Source organism: Electrophorus electricus, chromosome 4 (assembly GCF_013358815.1).
Source record: "Electrophorus electricus isolate fEleEle1 chromosome 4, fEleEle1.pri, whole genome shotgun sequence".
NCBI lineage: Eukaryota > Metazoa > Chordata > Actinopteri > Gymnotiformes > Gymnotidae > Electrophorus > Electrophorus electricus.
The window spans coordinates 21,033,802-21,056,679 of NC_049538.1; the positions used below are offsets into that span (position 1 = coordinate 21,033,802).

Below are 22,878 nucleotides of genomic sequence, written 5' to 3' on the forward strand. Positions count from 1 at the left end.
CCACTGAGCCGCACGCCCCACTTCGTGCTCCTGCTCCCTGTACTTGTTCCTCCGGGCACATCTTTTGCCGTGACTTTTCTCTGTCTGTCAGTGCGGTCAGACAGACAGACAGTCACGCAAAAAAAGAAAGAAAGAAAGAAAGAAAGAAAGAAAGAAAGAAAGAAAGAAAGAAAGAAAGAAAGAAAGAAAACCGTACAGCTATGCCTGCACAAGCCCATAGAAGGAGAGTAGGAATTAGAAAGAGAAGAGAGAGAGAGCGAGAGAGAGAGAGAGAGAGAGAGAGAGAGTGCAAGAGCGAGAAAGAGGGGGAGGGAGAGTGAAAGGGAGGCTGATGTAATACGGCGCAACACTTCCCACAATCCCTGGCTTCCACTTTACTCTCCGAGACTTTAATAAGGCAACTTCACTAAAGCCTTATGAAAAAAAAAAAAAAAACTAGCATTACAGCTTTTCACAAACACTTGCTTTTTCACACTCTATTCGCCTCTCTACATTTCACGCTTTTAAAGCGTGTGGTATTGATCTATAAACCGACTCTTCATCCCAGCATAGGCGAGCCCAGTGCACCTGGATCCCGTGCCGCCCAGAGGCTCTTTCAGCTGGGATGATGTAATCCTCCGAGGCTTATTAGAAATATTTTACAGCCAAACCGTGCAGGTCACATCTTTAAAACTCACTGAATTCATTCCTTTTTACAGCAAAGAGGAGAGGAGAGGAGGGTGACAAAGATTTTATTTATTTATTTATTTTTGTCTGGGAGGGTATCTGCTGAGTGTCTGACTTTTAGGGAATTTTACTGAGGCACAGAAATCATCTATTTTCTGCTTCTATGATTAAAGCTCTTCTTGTGAATGTATGGCTCTTAGGGCGCAGGGTCTCTGAGACCAGATTTCTCCATGTGGTTTGTAGTTTGTGTCAGGATTTGGAAGGTGGCATTCCTTTTGCTTTGACATAACTACATTAATTCTCTACATTAAAGTTATCATTGTTTGAGGAAAAAATGTGTGGAAAATGTTTAATACTTGAGGGGTAAACAGTAATACATATTGAAGCATGCAAATTCACCCTTCTCTCTCGCTCTCTCTCTCTCTCTCTCTCTCTCTCTCTCTCTCTTCCCTTTAGGCACAATATAGGGCAGGACTGTCATGTTGACCTTAGTGTCATTAAATTAGTGGGGGGAAAAAAAAAGATTATAGTCAGAGTCACAGTGTACATCACCATTTGGCCATGATTTGACATCAAAGCCACAGGGACAACATCTCTATGTCTTTAGTCTCAAACCTTTTTTTTTTTGACTTTTTTCCTAAATAGTTGCAGTAATTCTACAGTAAGTATGCTGAATTTATGAACTGATGACTTAATTTCATAAAAGTTTCTAGTAAGAAAAACATGATATTCACCTCCTTACAGGGCTTTAAGATCACTGCCCTGTGTCTACATATTCTACATTTTATTCATTAATACAATTTTTGTGTTTATTTGTGTTTGTCATATTATTCGCTAATGCAATATTCATGTTAATACAATAGTCGTGTCTGTCACAGGATAGCACTGCTTCAAAGCTCATTCAGTTAACCTGCTATAACCAACTGTGGCTTGGTATCTGGGCAGATAGAGAGACGAGAAGAGGAATGAACTGAAGGATGAGTGCACACTCCCTCTCTCTTTTGTCTTCTCGAATTTGTGTCTTTCTGTCTGGCTTGTTCCTGGGTCTCTGATTCCCTTCCAGTGCTTCAAGACCGATTAAATCAGTGTATGCTTGTCTATGAGCCATATCCCAGCGTGTAGTGAGCACGTGCACTTGCACATGCATACATACACACACATGAACTTTTAACTTTTTTTAAGTCCACCATTTAAAATGCATGTTTAAAAGACCCAAATCTTATCAAATGCAAAATGTTGTGAAGCATAAATAAATAAATAGATAAATAAATAAATAAAGCACAGATAAACAAACACCTTTTTCTCTGGATGTGCTATCTTCCAATTAATGCACATATGGAATAGTATGTTCTAAGTTACTTTAATTTCACCTTTGAGAAACTGAGAATTTGAAATCCCCTAATGACCAATCCATGTACATGACCAAGACTCACCAATACAAACACAACCAAGGTACATGTGTTGAGACAATTACTGATTGATTTATCAACTGGCTGATCCTTCAGAAACTTTGTACAGTAAGCTTCCTCCATTGATGAGTCAAAAGAACAGCCCACCTCTAACAGAAATACTGTCTTACACTCATCTACAATTAAATCATAAGGCCTTCTAGCAGTTATATCAGAAAATACACATTGAGGCATATGTGATTTTATCAAACACTTCATGTATACAGAGACTGTAGTGAGAAACGCAGGACTGTTTCATATTATATTTCGCAGGACAAGTTTACATATTATCTCCACAATCAATTAATGTCTAGAGATATACGTACCTTTATAAAAATAACAACCAGTACTCAGCATAGTCTCAATTACCTGGGCATTGTCATGGTGTATGTAGTGTGCATTGTGAGATTTGGGTTAATCTTGGTTGGTAATACCAGTCTGGCTTTAATTGTAAAAACTAAAATGTCCTCGTCAAGAGAAGAGGTTTGAAAAACACTGTGTGGCACAGAGTGATCATTTGGGAGAGGCACGCTGGCACCCCCTTCAGTCTGAGTCCAATGTTTCTGAAGCTCATAATGATGTAGAATAAGGTGAGATGTCCGCAGGTGCTTGGTGGAAAGCACGCACTGTGTTTCCTCCAGTGTTAAAGTCACACTCAAGATGACATTGGCCTCCACCACACACTCACTGACACACACTGGTGAGGAGTCTGCACGCATCCACCACAAACTGTTCCCTGCTCAGTTACACAGGTTATTACATTTCGTCCAATCAGACCAAATCCCAAATCCAGCTATGTTTATATCCATCTTACCAGAAAACTTTGAGAAACCTCGAACACTAAGCTCAGTCTTGCTAGCAAACAGGACCTTTGTCCATTTTGGATATAAAAAGAGCAAAGCTATGTCACTGACTGTCAGTGTCATCATGACCGTTGAGCATATTTAACAGGTGGACCAACCTTGTGGAGATATAATTCCACTCAAAATTCAGGACTCCAAGCCCCCAGCATGCTGCTTGCTGAAGATGCAGTCCCAGGTTGTGTGTGTGTTCACGCCAAACCAGCCACTCACTGCCCACACTTTACTGTTGCGTAGAACCGTCCGAGGTGTATGAGCGTTGGCAAAATGATAAGGCACCATAGCCAGGACTATCTGTCTGACGCCCTGTACCAACAGAATCACAGCCAGGGGGGAAGAACAGATTTTTTCCAGCCTGGTCAGATACTCTGATATTATTTCTTCCAGCTGTTCTTTCCACTCGCCAGTGATGTTACGTTTGTGTCCCAGATAAGTATGTTTTGTGCTGTGCGTAAACTCGAACTGGTTTACAGCTTATGATAAATTGTGATATGAAATGATACCATCTGTTTCCTCTTTTACGTCTCTCATAAAATCAGCACATTTAGATAACTTGTAATATGGACCAGTGAAGAAAAGCCTCAGTCCTGCTCTGCATATCTTGTACCACACTCTCCTGACATGATGAAATCTGCCTATCATCCTCGCACGCCTGAACAGGGTTAGGAGAGATTATATCAGCTGGAGCACAGTGATTTATCCAAGACAGCCACTGACTGATCGGTAAAATAAAGTTCACTGCCCTCCATGGGTAACCAGTTTTAATGCCTAATTTTATAGGAAATGGCTATGTAAGCTGGCCTCCACAAATAACTTAAATAAAAGAGCTCTTGTAAACGTCCTTAATTAAGTCAGTGTGTAACTGAGGTAGATGTATTTCTTCCAGAAGGGAAGAGTTCCAAATGCATTGTGAAAGTCTAAGAAGACTTGTAGATAGTCATCAATCTGCATCTCCAGGCAAAACATGTTCTTTCTTTGCTTGCCTTTCTTTATAAGCTTTCTGTGATGAGCATAATATTAACATCCACAAGCAATGGAAAAAGAAAGGAGACATTTCCTGAATAGTTTATAGATTGCTCTTTATAGAATAAAGAGATGTTTGTCCATATTGTAGGGTCATCATGAAAATTGACCTTCTTTGGAATTCTATAAATTAATGTTTCCCTCCATAAATCAGGCACTTGTCTATTTACAGAACATATTAAATATTGCTAATAATATTTCTAGCCATTGATTATATTTTAACACTTAAGTCACTCCGTCATTCCTACGTTCTTGGTTCTTTTATTCCCCTACCAGTACACACATACACACAAATGTATGCACTTAAATGCGCGCACACACACACACACACACACACACACACACACACAAATGTGTACAAAGGCTGATTTAGCTGTACAAGTAAAGGGATAAATGCATTCATAATGCAAACATAATGTAAACACACAAACACACACACACACCCACACACACACAAATGCATTTCCTCAAACCTTGTTTTTCTGCCTGATATCTATATGGCCCTCACCCTTACTCATAACAGCTTGTTCTCAAGAAAATATCTATTTTGTAAATGCCTGTCTGTCTCTTTTTTTTTCCACACACCTGCATGTCTCCACTCCTTCACACAATATCTGTCTCTCTTCACTTTAATGCTTTGTGTGTCACCCTTTCTCTCTGTCTCTCTCTCTCACACACACACACACACACACACACACACACTGAGTCTGTCTCCTTCTCTTCTCATTCAGTCTGTCCTTGCCAGTGATCTGTGCGAAGGCAGGAAATCATACATTACAGGGACACACTCAGACGCCGTAATCTATGCAGGAGTCCTGGGCGTATGATTAAAGGCACCGTTTATGCCCTTAATGAAGGCGCAGATCCATCAGCCACCACCTCGGCCAAGATGCCGCCACTCTCAAACCTACTGAAGACCCTCTGATGTCACCAATCCCCTTCCATGCTTATTAGCTTGGCCATGTGCTAAGTGGAAAGTATTTAGCAGTTTGGACCAGAATGGAATAGCACCCATGAAATAACGCAGTGAATTTGTCAAGTGGAAGTGTGCGTTGCGGGGTTTGGCTTCAAAAGAGCAAGGAAAGTGCTTATATGGTGGAATCAAGGGGTGATCAAAGTTTGGGGGATAAGTAGAAAGTTGCAGAAAGCTGACACTCTTTCCCTGTCATGCTGTGCCTGAATGTTACTGTTTTTTTCCCTTTGGTAACCCATTCCATAAAAAGTCCACAACCTTACTCCTAAATCCATGATGCAGTAAATGTATTTTTTGGGGGTGGGGGGATAAATAAAGTCAGTGGGGGAGACCTCATCTTCTCTCATCTTTATTGGACAGTGTTCCAATGTAGCCTAGGGGGAGATGGCCCACTTTTTTAATGCTACACTTGGCCAATCACAGGTGTAGCATGGCTGTGCGGGCATGTTACCATCCCACGCTGTTATTGGCTGCTCTGATGTTGGGCCAGCTCACTGGGCCAATCACTGCTGGCTCCAGTAGGATTTCCCAGCAGGTCATGCAGCACAGAGGATGGCAATGTTTGTTTTGTCTGTACTGTATTCTGTACAATGAAAGTATATGTGCTCACTGTTTAAGAATGCGTTTAGTGTCACATAATGAAAAGTTTAATACTAGAGGGTTTATAGCTTTTCAGATAAAGCTTTTCTGATTGTGTTTCAGATAAAATAATCAAATGTCAGGACCCCATTTGTTAATGACTTCTTCCAATGTATAAATAAATAAATGAATGAATTGCTACTACTACTGATAATAATATTATTTACATTTTTGGAAAAATCTTCCCCTGAGTGGGCTGTGTATATTGTTGGAGATGAAGGCAGCGTGGAGAGCCAGCCCAGCTACCGTAACGCTAAAAGTATCTGTATTTTGTGCACCCCATGCGCCCAGCAGATGCAGCCCTCTGAGCTCTGATAGTTAGGTTGAGGAAGACAGAGGAAGACATCTTGGTATGATGAGGACACGCCCCTAGCAGCACCATGGCGGCAGGAGGTTCGGTGTGGGGGACGCCAGCGGCTTGTGGGTGTGGCGGTCACCTTGGCCAGGGAGACACATGTCTGATTAAAGCCAATTTGGCCACAAGGACACCACCCCCTCCTTCTATCCCACTTTTCTCTAGCCCTGCTTTCCTTTCCCTCCCTCTCTGTCTGTCTCTCTTTCTATCTTTCTCTATCCCTCCCTCTTTCCTTTCTCTCTCTCTCTCTCTCTATCTCTCTGTCCCAATGCCCAGATGCATGGTATCACTCTGACCTACTCCTCTGTTCGTATTGGAAGGGTTTTATGTCTGTAATAAGTGCCAGTCTGCTCCTGGTCAGCCCCTTGTCCTCCATTTCCTCTTTTTTATTTTCTCATCCTGTTTCACTCAACCTCCCCCCCCCCCCCCCCCCCCCCCCCAAGTCCTGATACAAAAGTAACAAAGGCCTGTTTGTCCCGTTAGCTGGTCCATTCCCTCTCTCTCATATAAATTCTAAAATCTAGTTTGAGAAATTTGAACAATTAAAAAAGAATACGACATTTTGGATTTTTTGTCCTTGTTATGAATCACGTCGGACTAATAATCCATAATGCTGTCATCCCTCCTTATTCAGTAATGTTCCTACATTCTCTCTTTACCTCTTTCAGTACCACTTAGCATTTAAGCGCTAATGCTAATTTGAAAGCAGAGGTAAGCACGAATCACGTCCCTTTGTCTAGGCAGCAGACCGTGTGCATTCCTGGATGGCTCTGCTCTGGTGCCCTGGTGAGGTCAGCTGTAGCTGGTTAAATAACAGCATGTACATGCACTGAGGAAGGCACTTGCCGGAAAACCGTAAGGGAGAAGCACTGTGATTTATTGCCTGTTTTGCTGTTCTCTTTTTGCTCTTTGTTACCGGTGAAGTCTAACCTTGCTGTGAACTCTGACCTTGCCGTGCACACGCACATAAACACAAATTTCCGGGACAGTTGATCTCACCGGACAACTTCAATTTGAATACATTTCAAAAAGGCTGCGAGGCTCCACTCACACACGCACATGCACACACAAACACAGCTTTGGCAGCTAGCTCTGCACAGTATGCAATGTCCAGGTCAGCCAACCACACACACACTCAGACCACTGGCAATCAGCCTCATGATGAAAAAGATAAAAGGTGCTACTATGCTGCCCACATACACACACACACACACACACACACACACACACACACACACACACACACACACACACACACACACACACACACACACACACAAATAAATAAAATACATCTCTAGTATAAGTAAATAAAGCCATTCCCTTCATACCCTATAAGTGTAAAACCTAGGGAGAATTTGGATTCAGTCTTCAATTCTGATTGAATTTTCAGTACTTTATTCTTCATTATGTGTACATGTGTTTTCACATGTGTCTAAGTGCAGACATGCATACTTGTATCTGTGTGATAAACACTTGATATTCTGTGGTAAGTCCTGCTCTGCTGTGAGACCAATGTGAGTGAGAAATGAGGGAAACCAAACGGACTCCGCTGGTTCTTTTAGAGCACCACACCCCTGCAGTGCCCTGAGCAGCTTCCGGAAGGATTTCATCTGTTTCATCTCGTGCTTCTTTTTTAGGCTCCAAAGAACACATTCCTCTTCTTTCTCCCCCCACCCTGCCCTGCTGCCTAAGCAAGACAAAGATTCCAAACAGACATGAGTGTAATAGCGGGTGAGACACCAGAACAAAAGAGAGAGAAGATCGAGATCACACGCTCGGAGGAGGGGAGAGGAGAGGAGCTGGATGCTTTGTTTTGTTTTGTTTTTTCAGTGGATGCTGAGGGTGAGACTAGAGATATACACTGACTTGGCGTTCCATAAGTAGATATGCACAGTTCAGTCAGTGAACAATGCAAGACATAGAAAGAGAAGAGAGAGGAAGCTGCTGTCGTCAGGAAGCACAGGTAGACTGACCCCACAAGATCAAAAAGGGCAAAAAGAAGATGGGGAGTAAACAGTATCTTTTCAATAAAAATCGCAGCATTCTTTGGTTGATCTGGCACACTGAATTTGAAATAAAAACCTGATAGTGAAGTAAAAATCTGGAATGTTTTATCCATACTTCCATGTTTGGCAGACAAGGTAATAGGGTTGGGACTGTGTGCAGTTCCAGATAATCAATAAATTGTTCATTCCACCACTCAGGTACAGGTTAGTCACCAACTTCACAGGACCGAGAGGACTTTTTTACGGGAATTTTTGCGAGACTGTAACCTTTGTATTCTGCCAGCGTCCTTGTGGTTTGCATTTGGTTGTAAAGCCTCTGTGCTCATGCTCATGTGTTCTTCTCTGAGTCTCAGATGTCTGTGCCTCCAGCAGTCTAAACCTGTTCTGTGCTCTGTTTGGTTTTTGGGGGGTCATTTATGATTCTTCTAGGCTACTTGCTATGGCTAACCTCACCTGTGTGGTTTTATCTAAAATTTGTTCTATACAGTTCATTTTGACACACTGAATCATAGTTGATTTACTCAGACCTTTGGTCATTACTACCAATGACAGCATTTTCGTCCTCATACTGATAGATAATGGCAATAAGATTGCAAATACCATGTCTGGAATCAACTGTAGACATCTATATCTTCCACTGTGTACAGTAGGAGACCATTTGCCACCCATACCTTAGGGAAAGCTATACTTATTGGAGGACTATGTATGAAAGGGTTCTAATTCTTACCCAGTTCACCCTGTATGACAGCACATACCCTCAAATTAAAGCTGGCAGTTCAATGACTTCATTGTTCATTTTCTTCATTGCTTACAATGTAATGTAGACAGAACAGTGGACTTTATTTTCATTTGTTTTCTTTCGTTTCTTTTCTATTCTTTAACGCATTGAAAAAGAAACAGGTTTTTAAACAGTGTGGTTGCTCAGAATTACTGTCAGCATGATGCATCGTAAGTTCAGTATCTCAATGGCCTAATGTTTTGGCTTCATGTTGGCTAGCAGATCATGTTTCTTTTAACTCTGTGTTGAGCTGCAACACAGATGTATACTATGCTTTTCCGGTGCGTTGTGGGGCTGTTCTGTTGACCAATCAGACTGCCCTTTTCAGCATAATTCTCTGGCTGTCGCTTAATCATAACTGAGTAATTTTTTATACAACCATTTTGTTTTCATGTAATATTCAGTAGCCTATACCTAGTAGTATTTTTGCAATGTTAACAAATGTCTTCCACAAATCACCAGGTCTCTCACTTATTGCCAGTGGCATCTAGATTCACAGATGCCATCAGAACAGACACCAACTAATTGTGGCGAGCGCGATGTGGAGAAGTCTGAAAGAGCCTGTCCATCTCTAAATGCCGCTATGCTCTTGCAGCTCGGGCATTGTGCAAGTTCATGCCTCTCTAAATTGCCAAAAGGAGAAAGAAGGAGGAAAGTGATTAAGCAAAATGTATTCGAGCCACGCTGGCGCTTGACGTGCGGCCGTCCGTCTCATGCTCGGGGCTTTTTTAACCTTAATGGTGATCGAGTTAGGCTCAGATCACTGGAGCACTAATGTAATAGCGTACAGACTGCTTCTGCCTTTATTCCTCATTCATTTTTCTGATTTTTAAAAAAACGGTTTCAGCTATGACAAGGGAAGTCCATGCATGTTTGGACAGCCTTGAATACATAACGGGAATGACTTGTGTTTGAGAAGAAGATCCTATATACATTTAAACCCGCTCTGCATTAAACTGGATGAAGCCATTGCTCTTGCAGTGGCTGGCCAGTGTATTGATGAACCTATGGACGTGCAAATGAATGGAATTGATGTGTTTTCTGTGAACAATGGCGTGCATGAATCAGCACCTGTGCGTCCGTTACCTCCTGTCGGTGTGAGTGTCCTGTGCTGAGAAAGAGCCAATGCATAAGCCACTCATGGTCAGGCCTGTTTGTTCAGCAGGAAGGCGTTATTATATAGGACCTGACAGAGGATGGGCAACAGCTTCAGGCACTTTGAAACAGTTCTCAAGTGGCTGTCAGACTCATTTGTCTCCCACCAGTCTTCCCTTTTTCTCTCTCTCTCTCTCTCTCTCTCTCTGTTATTCCCACTCTCCTCACACCACTCCATCACTGCCCACAGGCTGCAGTTCCATGTGAAAGTTGGCTTTGTCTTTCTTGCAAATGATATATAGACACTGCTTCTTTTACAGGCTCAGGGCTCATTTTAAAAGGAACTTAAAGATGTTTTTGTTATTTTTTGTAAATTATTAAATCCTTGAAAATGACCATTATTTCTGACGTAGAACCTTATATGGAGATAAGAAGAAAAGACCTATGGAATGAGATAAGAAACTGGTTTTCTGTGAATTTCTACTTCAGTTCCAGCGTAGGTGGTTTGAGTAATGCACAACTAGTCATTAATGTGGAACATGAAAGGGAACCACAATTTTTTATTTTTTATTTTTTTCCATGGTTGGGATGGCTGGGATTTGACTGCCAGTGGTATTTTATTACTGCTAAAAGTCAGGGTAGCATCCAGATAGCAGGTATAATTAGAGATAGTTAATTGAATGAATAGAGAAAATATGAATTATTAAAACCTGCCAAGTTCATATCTTTTGGAGGAACTAGACAAATGCATGCAAGAAAAAGACTGTAAGAAGACCACATTTTATTAGTAGACCTCATTCTTGTTTATATGTGTGCAAATGTGAGTGTGTGACTAATGTGCTATATCATAGTTTTAGGAATTTGGAGTAAGAAAAAGTTTTAAATTTTAAAAATCTTAAATTTATCAGACCTGCTAAGGCCATCCAGAGTAGTGCCCTTAATCAGCTCCACCAAGAGCTGCATCAACTGCTCTACCAAAAGCAGCACTCTGATCCATCTCCACCCAGAGCAGAATCTGCTGCTCCACCCCCAGCTGCATCAACTGCTCTACCAAGAGCAGCGCTCTGAGCCATCTCCACTCAGAGCAGCACCCGCTGCTTCACCCAGGGCAGCGCTATCAGCAAATTCCACCCAGAGCAGCACAGGTGCACCCAGACAGCTCCACCCACTGAGAGCAGTACTCTCAGTCTGCTTCCACTACCGAAATGACAAGAGCAGTAGACTGACTGATTGTCTGCCCAAGTGAAGTGAGGAGCTGAGCACATCCAGGCTTTCCTGCCCTCGAGACCCTGCCAGCAACAAGAGGCAATAAACAGCATCTTACATTCCCTTTTAAGTGCTACGGATTTCAAGTAATAATAAAACTAATAGATGTATAATTCATTGTGCCTGTTGTGATGATGATGGAGAAGAGGACATAAAATATGGATATACACAGAGATGGTCGTGTGTGTGTGTGTGGGCATGTGTGGGCGTGTGTGTGCGTGTGGGTGTGTGTGTGCATGTGGGTGTGTGTGTTTCAGATCTGCAGTGTCTGGTGGGTGTTCAGATGTTCTGGAGTGAAAGGGTGTCAATTGTTGAGGTTTTATAAATCTAGGGCATGTTCACCTCAGCAAAATAGGCAGCAGGAAATGGCATATTTTGTTGTCTGTATTTTAAATGTGTAAGTGTGCGTGCATTTGTGTGTTTATGTGTGTTTATTTGAAATGAGAAGCCATGTGGTACCCAAGTGTATTCAGCAAAGGATGTATTTGTGGATGTTTTGGATGTATTTGTGTTTGTCATTAAAATTCATTTCTCGCTCTCTCTCTCTCTCTCTCTCTCTCTCTCTCTCACACACACACACACACACACACACACACACACACACAACCCCCTTTCCTCTTCCTCTTTCCCTCTTTCCCTCTATTTCTTAGCTCCGGGTGATAATTGTGGATTTAAAACACAGCCATAGTGCTCTGACACACGGGTGTCTCTTGGGAGAAGACTATGATGCGATGGTTAACTGTGTTTCACTGAGGGAGGATGGCAAGGGAAGTGGATGGGTAGAGGCAGTTTGCATGGATGTACATCAGAAGGGCAGAAGGAGGACATACCATCAAGAGAGGAGAGTTAAAGAATGCTCTGGGAGGTGGTAGGCCAGTGGTGGTCACACTCACTCAGGGACAGCCCAGATTCTTCACCTCCCTCCGCACCCCCGATCTAACACACTCTAACTCATGAAGGACTTGATTAGTATCCGATGGATTCAATCAGCTCAGACCTGGGACTAAACAACACTAGGCTAGATGGCAAGGCTAAAAGAAAGCAATGACCATGAGTCTTTATGCAGGAGTAAGAGTAGAACAGAGTAAGAGTAGAACAGATGCTAGGTGTGTAACCTGATATGAACTGTGACGAAAGTGCATTTAATAGCATACCACAACGATCCAGTGCAACTGCTGTGACTGTGCATGTGGAACATGAATTCAATTTTGCTAGCTCTATCTCGGTTTAATAAGAATGATTTGATAAAGTATGTTTTTACAGGCCTGTAGTCTCCATGTGCGAATGAATAACTGACATAGTAATAAGCTCATCCATGGATAACTACATCTGTTTTCTCTTCCCAGTCTCTTGAGGAAAATAAAACACTCATAAAAATAAATAGTCATAGGCTATCCTAATTAATCTCGTTATTCAGGAATTTATATTTGCATTATCAAAATATACAGCTTCACTTTCTGAATAATATATGGCCACAGAGACAAGTGCCATTTACATACCCATTGGAGAGGCATAGATTTAAATACATTTACTTTAAATACCCATTGGAAAAGCATGAATTTATATGTACATACATATCTAAATATTTAAATATTTACATTTCCTCACAAGTGAATACATCTCAAGTAAAGGCAGTCCTAACCTGCAGCCATCCCGTAATACTATTTTAATAAAAGAGTTGAGGGGATACTTCAACAAATGAGCAATTATTACTGACTTTCTGGTTTCTGCTCATACAAATGCATGTATTAAAGAAAGAATCAAAAATATGAATAACATATCAATAACATCAATAACAACTATTGCATACATTTCAAAAGTCAGTGAGCCTATTTTTATGAGACTATATAAATAATTTTTTTCAGGCCATCGTTGAAGATATAAATGTCTCTGGGTAGTAACAGGTTCAGAAAGGGGCAAGATTATTTAACTTCATGTACAAAACTAAATTATAATACTGAAGGTTTGTAAAACATGAATAACATTTTTAATAAAAATACAAATATTCAGCTGACACACAAGACAGGGCCCTATATTACTGCAGTTTGTCTATCTATCTATCTATCTATCTATCTATCTATCTATCTATCTATCTATCTATCTATCTATCTATCTATCTATCTATCTATCTATCTATCTATCTATCTATCTATCTATCTATCTAGAAGATGTTAAACCAGAGCAGGCAGCCATACCAACTTTACACAAGCACCCTAAGTCAACAGTCCTCTCCTACCCAGCTCACTCCCTCTCACAGCTCCTGCCATTCAGTGTTGCTTCCAGCACTGCCATGGCAATGTTCACATAAATTAGCATCTATTTGCATAAGAATCCACCAGTTTAGCAGCCTCACTTGGCTCTCTCAACAAATGGCATTCTTCTTCTCCCATCTTTCCCTTTTCCTCTCGTGCTTCCACTCAAGCGCGCGCGGGCACGCACACACACACACACACACACACACACACACACACACGTGTGAATACATTCATTGATACTGTGCCCCTGTATCATTTCTCTTCAGTTCATACTAAAGAAAATACTAAAGAAAAACCCTTGCTGTTCCTTTTTAATATCGTCATGGGGAAGTAGGTAAAGGAATGAACTACTGTGTCCACTCGTGCATTGCCTCGGCGTGACATAATTTCAGTGAGGTTTTATTACATTTATATATGTGTATATATATTTTTGTGTGCAGCATAAATCTTGAAATAGAACATATGCTAAAGGAAACCCTTGTATTCCAATTTTCTATGCTGAGTATCTGTGTTCTATACTGAACACACAAACTATTTTTCAATGATGAGATTGTCCTTATTGTTTACAGTAAAATGCCCCAAAATGATATTTGTAGGATCTTAGTAGGGCAATATGTCTCTCTTTGCATCCAATGTGCAGTTTACACCCTGTTCCATTACCATGACGAACCACTCAGCCCCCCTGTAATCAGCCGGCTGCATGCCTCTGGCAAGAGAAAGCTCTAAAAATGGTTCTCATTCCTTCTTTAAACCTGCAGACTGGGCTCCGTTCCCAGTGCCTAACAGGAATAAATAGTTGGTAAGAAAAGGGTGACCCCATGACCCCAGCGTGGACTCGGTGTGGCACTAATAGGCCGCCTGCTTCTCCTCTGAGTCCACTTGAAGCAGGGTTGTGCACACCTAATGAAGGGCTCCACAACTTCCTGCTCTTCTCCTCTGCTGCCTTGTCTCTGCACACTGCACGAACCTTGTCGAATAAATTACTGAGAGTGTTCCGCTGTCCCAGGAGCTGGACAGCAGTGCCAACGAGTGCCCTGCTAGGAGCCTCCCTCCTCCTAGGCAGTGTGTGAAGCCACACTGGCAGCAGGGAGACCTGCTACAGAGAGGGAAACACATGGTCACAGATGAGAGCAGAGTGAGAGCAGAGCAGAGAGAGTGGAGAGAGAGAAGAGAGAGTGTGGAGAAAGAGCAGAGAGAATGCAGAGAGAGTAGAGAGAGAGAGCCGAGAGAGAGTGGAGAGAGAGCGAGTGGAAAAAGAGTAGAGAGAGAGCGGAGAGAGAGTGGAGAGAGCAGAGCACAAAGAGCAGAGAGAGTGGAGAGAGAGCAGAGAGAGAGCGGGCAGAGAGCGAGTGGAAAGAGAGTGGAGAGAGAGCGGAGAGAGAGTGGAGAGAGCAGAGTAGAGAGAGCAGAGAGAGTGGAGAGAGAGGAGAGAGAGCAGAGAGAGAGCGGGCAGAGACCAAGTGGAAAGAGAGTGGAGAGAGAGCAGAGAGAGAGTGGAGAGAGCAGAGCAGAGAGAGCAAAGAGAGTGGAGAGAGAGCAGATAGAGTGTGGAGAAAGAGCAGAGAGAATGCAGAGAGAGTAGAGAGAGAGTGGAGAGAGAGCAGAGAGAGAGCGGGCAGAGAGCGAGTGGAAAGAGTGGAGAGAGAGCAGAGAGAGAGTGGAGAGAGCAGAGCAGAGAGAGCAAAGAGAGTGGAGAGAGAGCAGAGAGAGAGTGGAGAGAGCAGAGCAGAGAGAGCAAAGAGAGTGGAGAGAGAGCAGAGAGAGAGTGGAGAGAGAGCAGAGAGAGAGTGGAGAGAGAGCAGAGAGAGAGTAGAGAGAGCAGAGCAGAGAGAGCAAAGAGAGTGGAGAGAGAGCAGAGAGAGAGTGGAGAGAGAGTGGAGAGAGAGCAGAGAGAGAGTGGAGAGAGAGCAGAGAGAGAGTAGAGAGAGCAGAGCAGAGAGAGCAAAGAGAGTGGAGAGAGAGCAGAGAGAGAGTGGAGAGAGAGCAGAGAGAGAGTGGAGAGAGCAGAGCAGAGAGAGCAAAGAGAGTGGAGAGAGAGCAGAGAGAGAGTGGAGAAAGAGCAGAGAGAATGCAGAGAGAGTAGAGAGAGAGTGGAGACAGAGCAGAGAGAGAGCAGGGAGAGTGAGCAGCTCTGTGATCAGCTCAGCCATAACACTTCATTTTCATTAGACCAGCGATTATGTTTGCAGGGTAGAGCAATGGCAGTGCTCTCCTCTGTCTGTGGGTTTGTGTTTGGTTTTCTCTCTTATTCGCTCTTACACACACACACACACACACACACACACACACACACACACACACACACACACACACACACAAACTGATATTCTCTCTTTTCCTTTTACTACTTTAAGCCACATGTCTTTCTGTAGGCTATCTACCCTCTTGTCTTTCGAGTCTGACCAAATGGTAAGGCTTGATTATTTTAGTCTTGTCCTTAGGCTATGCTATCTTACGCCAGATGACTTGGGCCAATGGTAGGTCATTGTTCATGGTTTATGGTTTTGGATAAAAATAAAATGCAGGATAGGTTAAGGTATTTCTTACCACCCAGTCCCATGCGAACTTTTTCTTGCATGCAAACAATGTATCGAGATTGTGAAAACATCTTCTGCAGTGGGTCAGAAACCACACTGAAAGAGCCACCTCCCCAAGATGTTATTCTTTTTTCATTATTTTGATTATGCCGGCATACATCGGTAAAATCCTGCTGTCGTCTGACCTCTGTGCCATGGTTTTTCAAAAGTAGATTGCTTTAGCTTTTAATGTCAGGGAAAGTAAACATTCAACTGATTTAACCTCTGAAATTCTCTGAACTCATGGACTGAAAGATTCAAACTAAATTCACTGTTTAACTTGTGTGACATTATTCACAGTTTGTTGAATCTGACATCTGAAGGTTATTCAACATAAATCAATTTGCTGTTCCACAACAAAGTAGAAGAGGGAAGAACAGACACTTCGCTTCTTACTTTGCCTGTTGAAATGCTTGGATGCCCCTGGGTCAAAAGGTAAATTTACTTTAAAGATTATAAACATCGTACATCGTTTTCTTTTTTAACTCTCCGTTTTTATTCACAATTCACCCTTTTCATGAACTATGAATCATGGTGTAAGAAGGCCTAAAAAAAACTCAAATAAAGGCACTCACTCTCGTCAGCATCAAAGTGTAATCTTTAGCACTGGGAAGACAGGGGTGCAAAGCACGAGTAGCAGAGGGTGTGGTTCGTACAGTTTCTTGACACCGCCCCCCAGAGACCTGGAGAAGCATTGCTGAAAGTGCTTTCGTAGCATACTCTGCACTCTTACACCCCCTACTCCCCACGCCCCCCACCCAGTTAAAACAGCAAAGGTAGGGGATACATACTGTCTGCTAGTTCCTCTCTCCCTCTCTTAGGGCAATGGCATAACACAGAATGTAGGTGTATGCCTGCGCATTGATGACCTGTCTCAAATTTTTTTTTTAGGTTAAAGGATAGACCAACAAATTCTTTTATTTCTCCCTCTCTCTCCCCTTTCTCTCTCTTTCTATCCTTCTCTATCTCACTGTCACTCTGTCTATTGCTGTCTCTCACTTTTTCTCTCGTTTACTGTTGTAATTACTCTTCTGTCTATTTGACAACTTGTTAGGGTGTATAAGAGGCTTATTAAGCATATAAGCCTTGTGTGTAGGTGTTATGTCAAGAATGACTTAATGGATTATATTGAATGGAAACTGCCCTTAAGGATCATATTAATATAGTGCTTGTGACCTGTACACATGTATATCTGCACAGAGCTAAAGATCCATAGGAAGTAAGTAGTGTCCAAGACCTAGTAGTGTCCAGGACCTAGGAATGTCCAAGGCCAAGGAGTGTCCAGGATGGAGAGATGTTGCTCCTAGCCAAGAAATATCTCCCTCGCTCATACTGATTACTCTTAAACTCAAAACTATGTCTGCTGTCTTGGAAATTGCTTTTAAAACAATGCTATGAGCTGAGCTGCTACAGGCTGGATAGAATTTCACATTTGATAGAGATTTCAAAGCACATCTGTAAGTCAAGGACAAGGGTGTCTGCCAAATGCTGTAAATGTAAATGTAAGGTATACATCCCCTCAGCTGGTTGAATTTCACTATCAAGGGAATGTCCCTTTATTTAAAAACATACATCAAAGTGTTCGACACGCCACACTTCTGCACAAAAAAAAGTTCTTGTTCAGAAATCCCTAGAATGATTATTTGATATATGGAGCACTTAAAGCCATATATATCATACATGTTGGGCTTATATATCATCTTTAATGTTCCGTGAGCATGGTGGTTTACTGCAGTTTGTCAGATCTTCTGCAGAGGTATTTTGCACTGGCAGAACACAATCTAACGGCAGGCTCATTGATGATGATGAGTTCTGTGCCACTGAACACAGATCTGTCCCAATTCCACAGGCTAATTCAGCCATTCATCTTCGGTGTAATTGTGGCACTCCGTCAATGTGCCGACTGTTTTATTTATCAATCGGGCTGATGTGATCCTTTTACAGAAACAGGCCAAGTGGAATCAAACACGATACAAAAAGCACTGGAGCAAATAGCCCTTTGGTCACACGTGTGTGCCTGCGTGTGTGCCTGTACTTATGCATCTGTCTGAATGTGCCAGTGTCTCTGTGGATGAAGAAGGCATGCATGCTTTGGTTTTGAGATTTTTTTACCACTTGTCACTTTGCTGTCTTTTCATTGTTTAGTTTCTGACATACCTTTGGTTTCTCTGGATTATTTTCCCACTTGCATTGCCCATGGGTTTCCCTGTAGGATTTTTCCCATAGAAAAGCTAGTTGGGCTGCCTGTCAGTGCTCTTCTTTTGCTTGGACTGGATGCCTTGCCTAGACCTCTGACATCTCTATAATAGTGAGATCACGCAATAAAAATCCGCATGCAAAACAGTCTTGTCTCATCTCGTCTTGTCTCATCTCATCTCATCTCGTCTCATCTTGTCTCCTCTCTTGTTGTCTCGTCTTTCGTCCCCTCCTCTCCTCTCCCCTCATCTCATCTCCTTTTGTCTCATCTTCTCTTTACTCCTCCTCTCCCCTCCTCTCTTCTCCTCTTCTTCCTTTGCTTCAGGCTGTGACTCTTCCATTCCCTCCATTCTCCAGCCTCATAAAGCAGGCTGTCACAGTGACTAATTTGTTAGTCTTGTCTCTCAGTGCCTGATCCCCAACCCACCTCATTGTCTCCCTCTGAAAGAAAAAAAAAAAAAAAAAAAGAAGAGTAAAAACCCATAAGGTAGTGTGGCGGCCTCTTGCTACCTAGCTTGATCTATATGCTCATCCAACCACAGCAAGAGAGAATGACCCCTCTATGCTACAGAGAGGTACACAACATCCAGATTTCTTCTCTGACCAATCCCCTACAGCCCATTCCCCATGCCCCTAGCACCACTACCTCCCCCTGGAATGCCTGCTGCGCTGTGGGTAAAAATAGGAGAGGCAGTGCTGTTAAGGATGTTGCATAACGCTAGACTAACAGGACTGAAGGCGCATCTGCTCCCTGGGAGGCCGGTTGAAGACAGTAGTGTGAATGCCAGGTTCACTGGGGTAAGAAAGAGGAGAGAAGGCTTTCTCCAGAGGGAATAGATGGCAAGGTAATTACTAAGCTCAGGAAGCAGTTCATGGGAAGAAAAAAAACAGCACATAGACATGTGCACACACACACACACACACGCAGACACACACACACACACACGCGCACATGCAGACACACACGCACGCATACACACACACACACACGCACACATGCAGACACACACGCACACACACACGCACACACACACACACACACACACACGCACACACACGCACATGCACACACACACACACACGCATGCACACACGCAGACACACACACACACGCGCACACACGCACGCACACACACACACGCACATGCAGACACACATACATACAAAAGCACATAAACTCCTTTCTCTCTCTCTCTTTCTTTCTTTTTTCTTTCTTTTCTTATTTATTTATTGTTATTTCCTTTCTGCGTTCTTTCCTTCTTTTTTCAGTATCCTGTTAAACTGTCAGCACTCTATTCCATAATATTTAGATGCCAGTAGTGCTCTGGAACAGCTGTGTGTGTGTGTGTGTGTGTGTGTGTGTGTGTGTGTGTGTGTGTGTGTGTGTGTGTGTGTGTGTGTGTGTGTGTAAGTAAGTAAGTAAGTAAGTAATATTTTTCAGACAAAGTTGATGTCTTCCTAGCCAAGACACAGGAGCCTCTTTTAAAGATTGAGCACCCCCCCCCCCCCCAATCTATCTATCTATTTATCTATCTTTACATTACCATGTACAATATCTGAATTTGGGATTTGAGTCTTTTGTTCAAACATAGCTGCTTCTTTGGACTGCTTGCCTGTAAAGTCCCAGTATATTCTGCACTTGGTTTTAGTGCTTGAAACCACTAATACTAACATAAGTATGCCTTAATGAACTTGAGGAACAACAGAGCCAAGTTAAACATTAAGCCAGGATAACTGACAAAAGAGCTCTCCATTCAAGGTGGAGGACTAATTTCATGTTTCTAGAACCTTCTTTTGTCTGGAAAATAAGAGCGAAAGTGAATTTTCTTGGCAGGTCTTTATGAAGGCTGTCCTAGACAGATACTAAGTCTGCACTTTCCTCCAACTTCCATCCACAGCCTGCACTGGTGTAGAGAAGGTCACATGTCCTCCTCAACATTTCTCTTTTCTTTTTTTTTCCTTTTCCACATGACCGGGGAAAAGTTGCATTTGCCATATAATAATGAAAGCATAATAATGAGACACGGAGTGAGAGAGAAGGGGAGATGGAGAGACTGAGAGAGAGAGAGAGAGAGAGAGAGAGAGAGAGATGCTAATAGACACACTAGTTAATGAGAACTAGAGAAGCAGAGAGATGAGAGAGCAATAGAAGGAGATGTAAGTTCTCCCTTTAAAGTACTAGGAGCTGCCTATTTGTCATCATTGATGAATCCATTAAGAAATGTGTGCAGAGAAGCATATTGGCTTAAAAGAGGGTGAAAGAGAGAGACGGAGATGAAAGAGAGATGGTATTCACAAACATCTACTGGAACTTAAGCAGCACCAGGTAGAAGACAAAGTGAATACTCTCTCTCTCTCTCTCTCTCTCTCTCTCTCTCTCTCTCTCTCTGTGAGACTTGGTTTTAGAGGAAAGAAAGACAATGTTTAAAGCAGTACTGAAATGTGTCAAGATTAGGCAATAATAATTTTTTATAGTTTGTGTGTATATGTAGGGGTATTATTTTTGGGTGTATGTGTATGTGTATTTTCATATGTGTGTATGTGTGCATGTGTCTGTGGGTGATTGTATTCAAGTGTATGTATAAGTGCATGTCTTCCACTCCTAGAGTAGAGCGGTGTTCCTTGCCCAGTCTCTGATGAATTCATCTAATTAACAGAGCCTTGATCTGATGCCTAATCCTTCGCTCTGTAATAAGGGATTAAAATGCTGCCTAAACCACCTGCTGTTACTGAACTGCACGACACTGGCTGCACACATGCCTAACACCCCTACTCCATGCATGTCTGCTGCACTGCTCCATGCGTGTGTGTGTGTACTCACCACTCCGCACACGTACGCAGTCCTACACTTTGTGCATTTGTATCTCTCTTGTAAATTGGTGCTGATCCATTTTGGAGAGAGATGGGGAGAAAGTTTCCAGACTCATTGAGGTTCCCCACACTCTCAAACCCAGCAAGTAACAGGAGTGCTATTTGGAGAACACCCAGCACATGTTCATGATCACACTGTCGTGGAAATAGTGGATGATGTCAGTGGGCGTTGGCTGGCAGGAAACTTTTTGTCACACTTACTAAAAGAGGACATTAAAGTGGGACAAGGGAAAGTGGCAGGGGAGGGGGCCACAGACAGTGGGGGCTTGTGAAAAATTGTGGGTGAGATTTTCTTTAACCTCATTGGGTACACAATGAAAAAGGGGAATGGGGAGAAGAGAAGCTGCCGTGTGCCAATTCGCTGGACCAACGGGCGGCTGGCCCATTCTGCCCGGTTGCTTAGCAACTCCTAGTGTACCCTGGGCAGCTTAATGACTCTTGTTGCCGCGGTGACTCGGAGTATTCTAACGGGCCAGAAGCTGGATGGTTCGCGACCAATCATGAGAGATTAGAACACTGAAACTGACTAATCAGCAGGCAGGGGCCCTATGACCCTACACGAACTCCAGCCAACAAGTATATATGCTTTTTAAAGATAATGCAATAATTTGTATCAGGCTTAAAATTCCTAACAATGGAAAATCTTAATTTTGCAAAATACATAATCTGACAACAAATGTCATAAATTTTCATGTTTTCTGCTCATACTGCTACATTTGTTACAGCTCATCAAAGATGGTCTATTTCCTGAGATGAACTAATTGCATTTATACATATAGTGGTGTAGGAGTCTGTGTGTCATTGTGTTCACTTTTATTGCTACATTTGTGTGAATGAAGTGTCCACCTAGGGAGAATAAAATTTTATGAATCTTCATGTGTGGGTGGGCGTGTATATGCAAGTCTGTTGCTAAAAGTGGCCATTTCGGCGAACTGTCACTGGGAATTTGTCATCTCTGGAGGACTAGCTCTGGCTTAATTAAATATGCCAAAATTTAGAACTGCACAGGACTGTGTGCATGCATGCGTGTGTGTGTGTCGGTGTCTGTGTCTGTGTTTATACCTGTCGTGTTTCTTTTTGCTTATCTGGCAGACTGTGACACTCTTAATATACAAGCTTGGAAGGGGGCAAAACACTGTTACCTTGCATGTGCACTTACACACAGTCCCACACTACTTTGCACCACCCTGCATGGACTAAACTCTCTCTCTCTCTCTCTCTCTCTCTCTCTCTCTCTCTCTCTCTCTCTCTCTCTCTCTCTCTCTCTCTCTCTCTCTCTCTCTCCAGATGAACCGGCCCATCCAGGTGAAGCCAGCAGACAGCGAAGGACGGGGAGGTAATTAACCTTCCTTTACACACATGCACACACATGAACACACACACACACACACCTAAACATGGTCACATGGAAGCTGTGCATTGTGTGTAGAATAGCATTAATATAGGTCAAACGCCTCTGTTGACTCCCCATCTGTCTGGCCGGTGAGAGCCTTGCTGGTTCACTGTCACTCGGCTAAGTTCAAAGGCACATTAGGAGTCCCCTCTTTTCGCCCTCCAAGTCCCCAGATGAAGGACTTTTTTCTGATTACAGATGAGACATGCGTTTAGGACGCAGCCCTGGTGACACGCCTCAGTGGGCATGAATTTAAACGCATCCAAATACAAGTTGCATATTCCTGCTTAACTTTAAAATTGACCTGAAGAGCTTAGTTTACAGTCAAAGGCGCATTATGTCGAAGCCCTGGTGAATAGGTCATTTGTTATATCTGTTTGAGGCAGTGGGATAACAGAAGTAGGCTTTTTCTTTATTAGTTTTTGTTTGGAGAAACATCTCTTCCCACCGGTAATACTCACCGGTACTGTAAGAA

The 22,878-nt window shown here is 42.7% G+C and overlaps 1 protein-coding gene across 5 annotated transcripts in view; it reads left to right on the forward strand.

Moving 5' to 3' along the window:
• si:dkey-205h23.2 (CUGBP Elav-like family member 4) overlaps positions 1 to 22,878 on the forward strand; it is a 106,335-nt gene that overhangs the window by 45,272 nt on the left and 38,185 nt on the right. For 4 of the 5 annotated variants that reach the window (XM_027008795.2, XM_027008798.2, XM_027008799.2 and 1 more), the window contains exon 3: positions 22,298 to 22,346. In XM_027008795.2, coding sequence (XP_026864596.2) covers positions 22,298 to 22,346 — 49 coding nt within the window. Of the gene's footprint in view, positions 1 to 18,906; positions 18,985 to 22,297; positions 22,347 to 22,878 lie in introns of those variants that run through there. The other variant, XM_027008800.2, reaches the window with a different exon arrangement.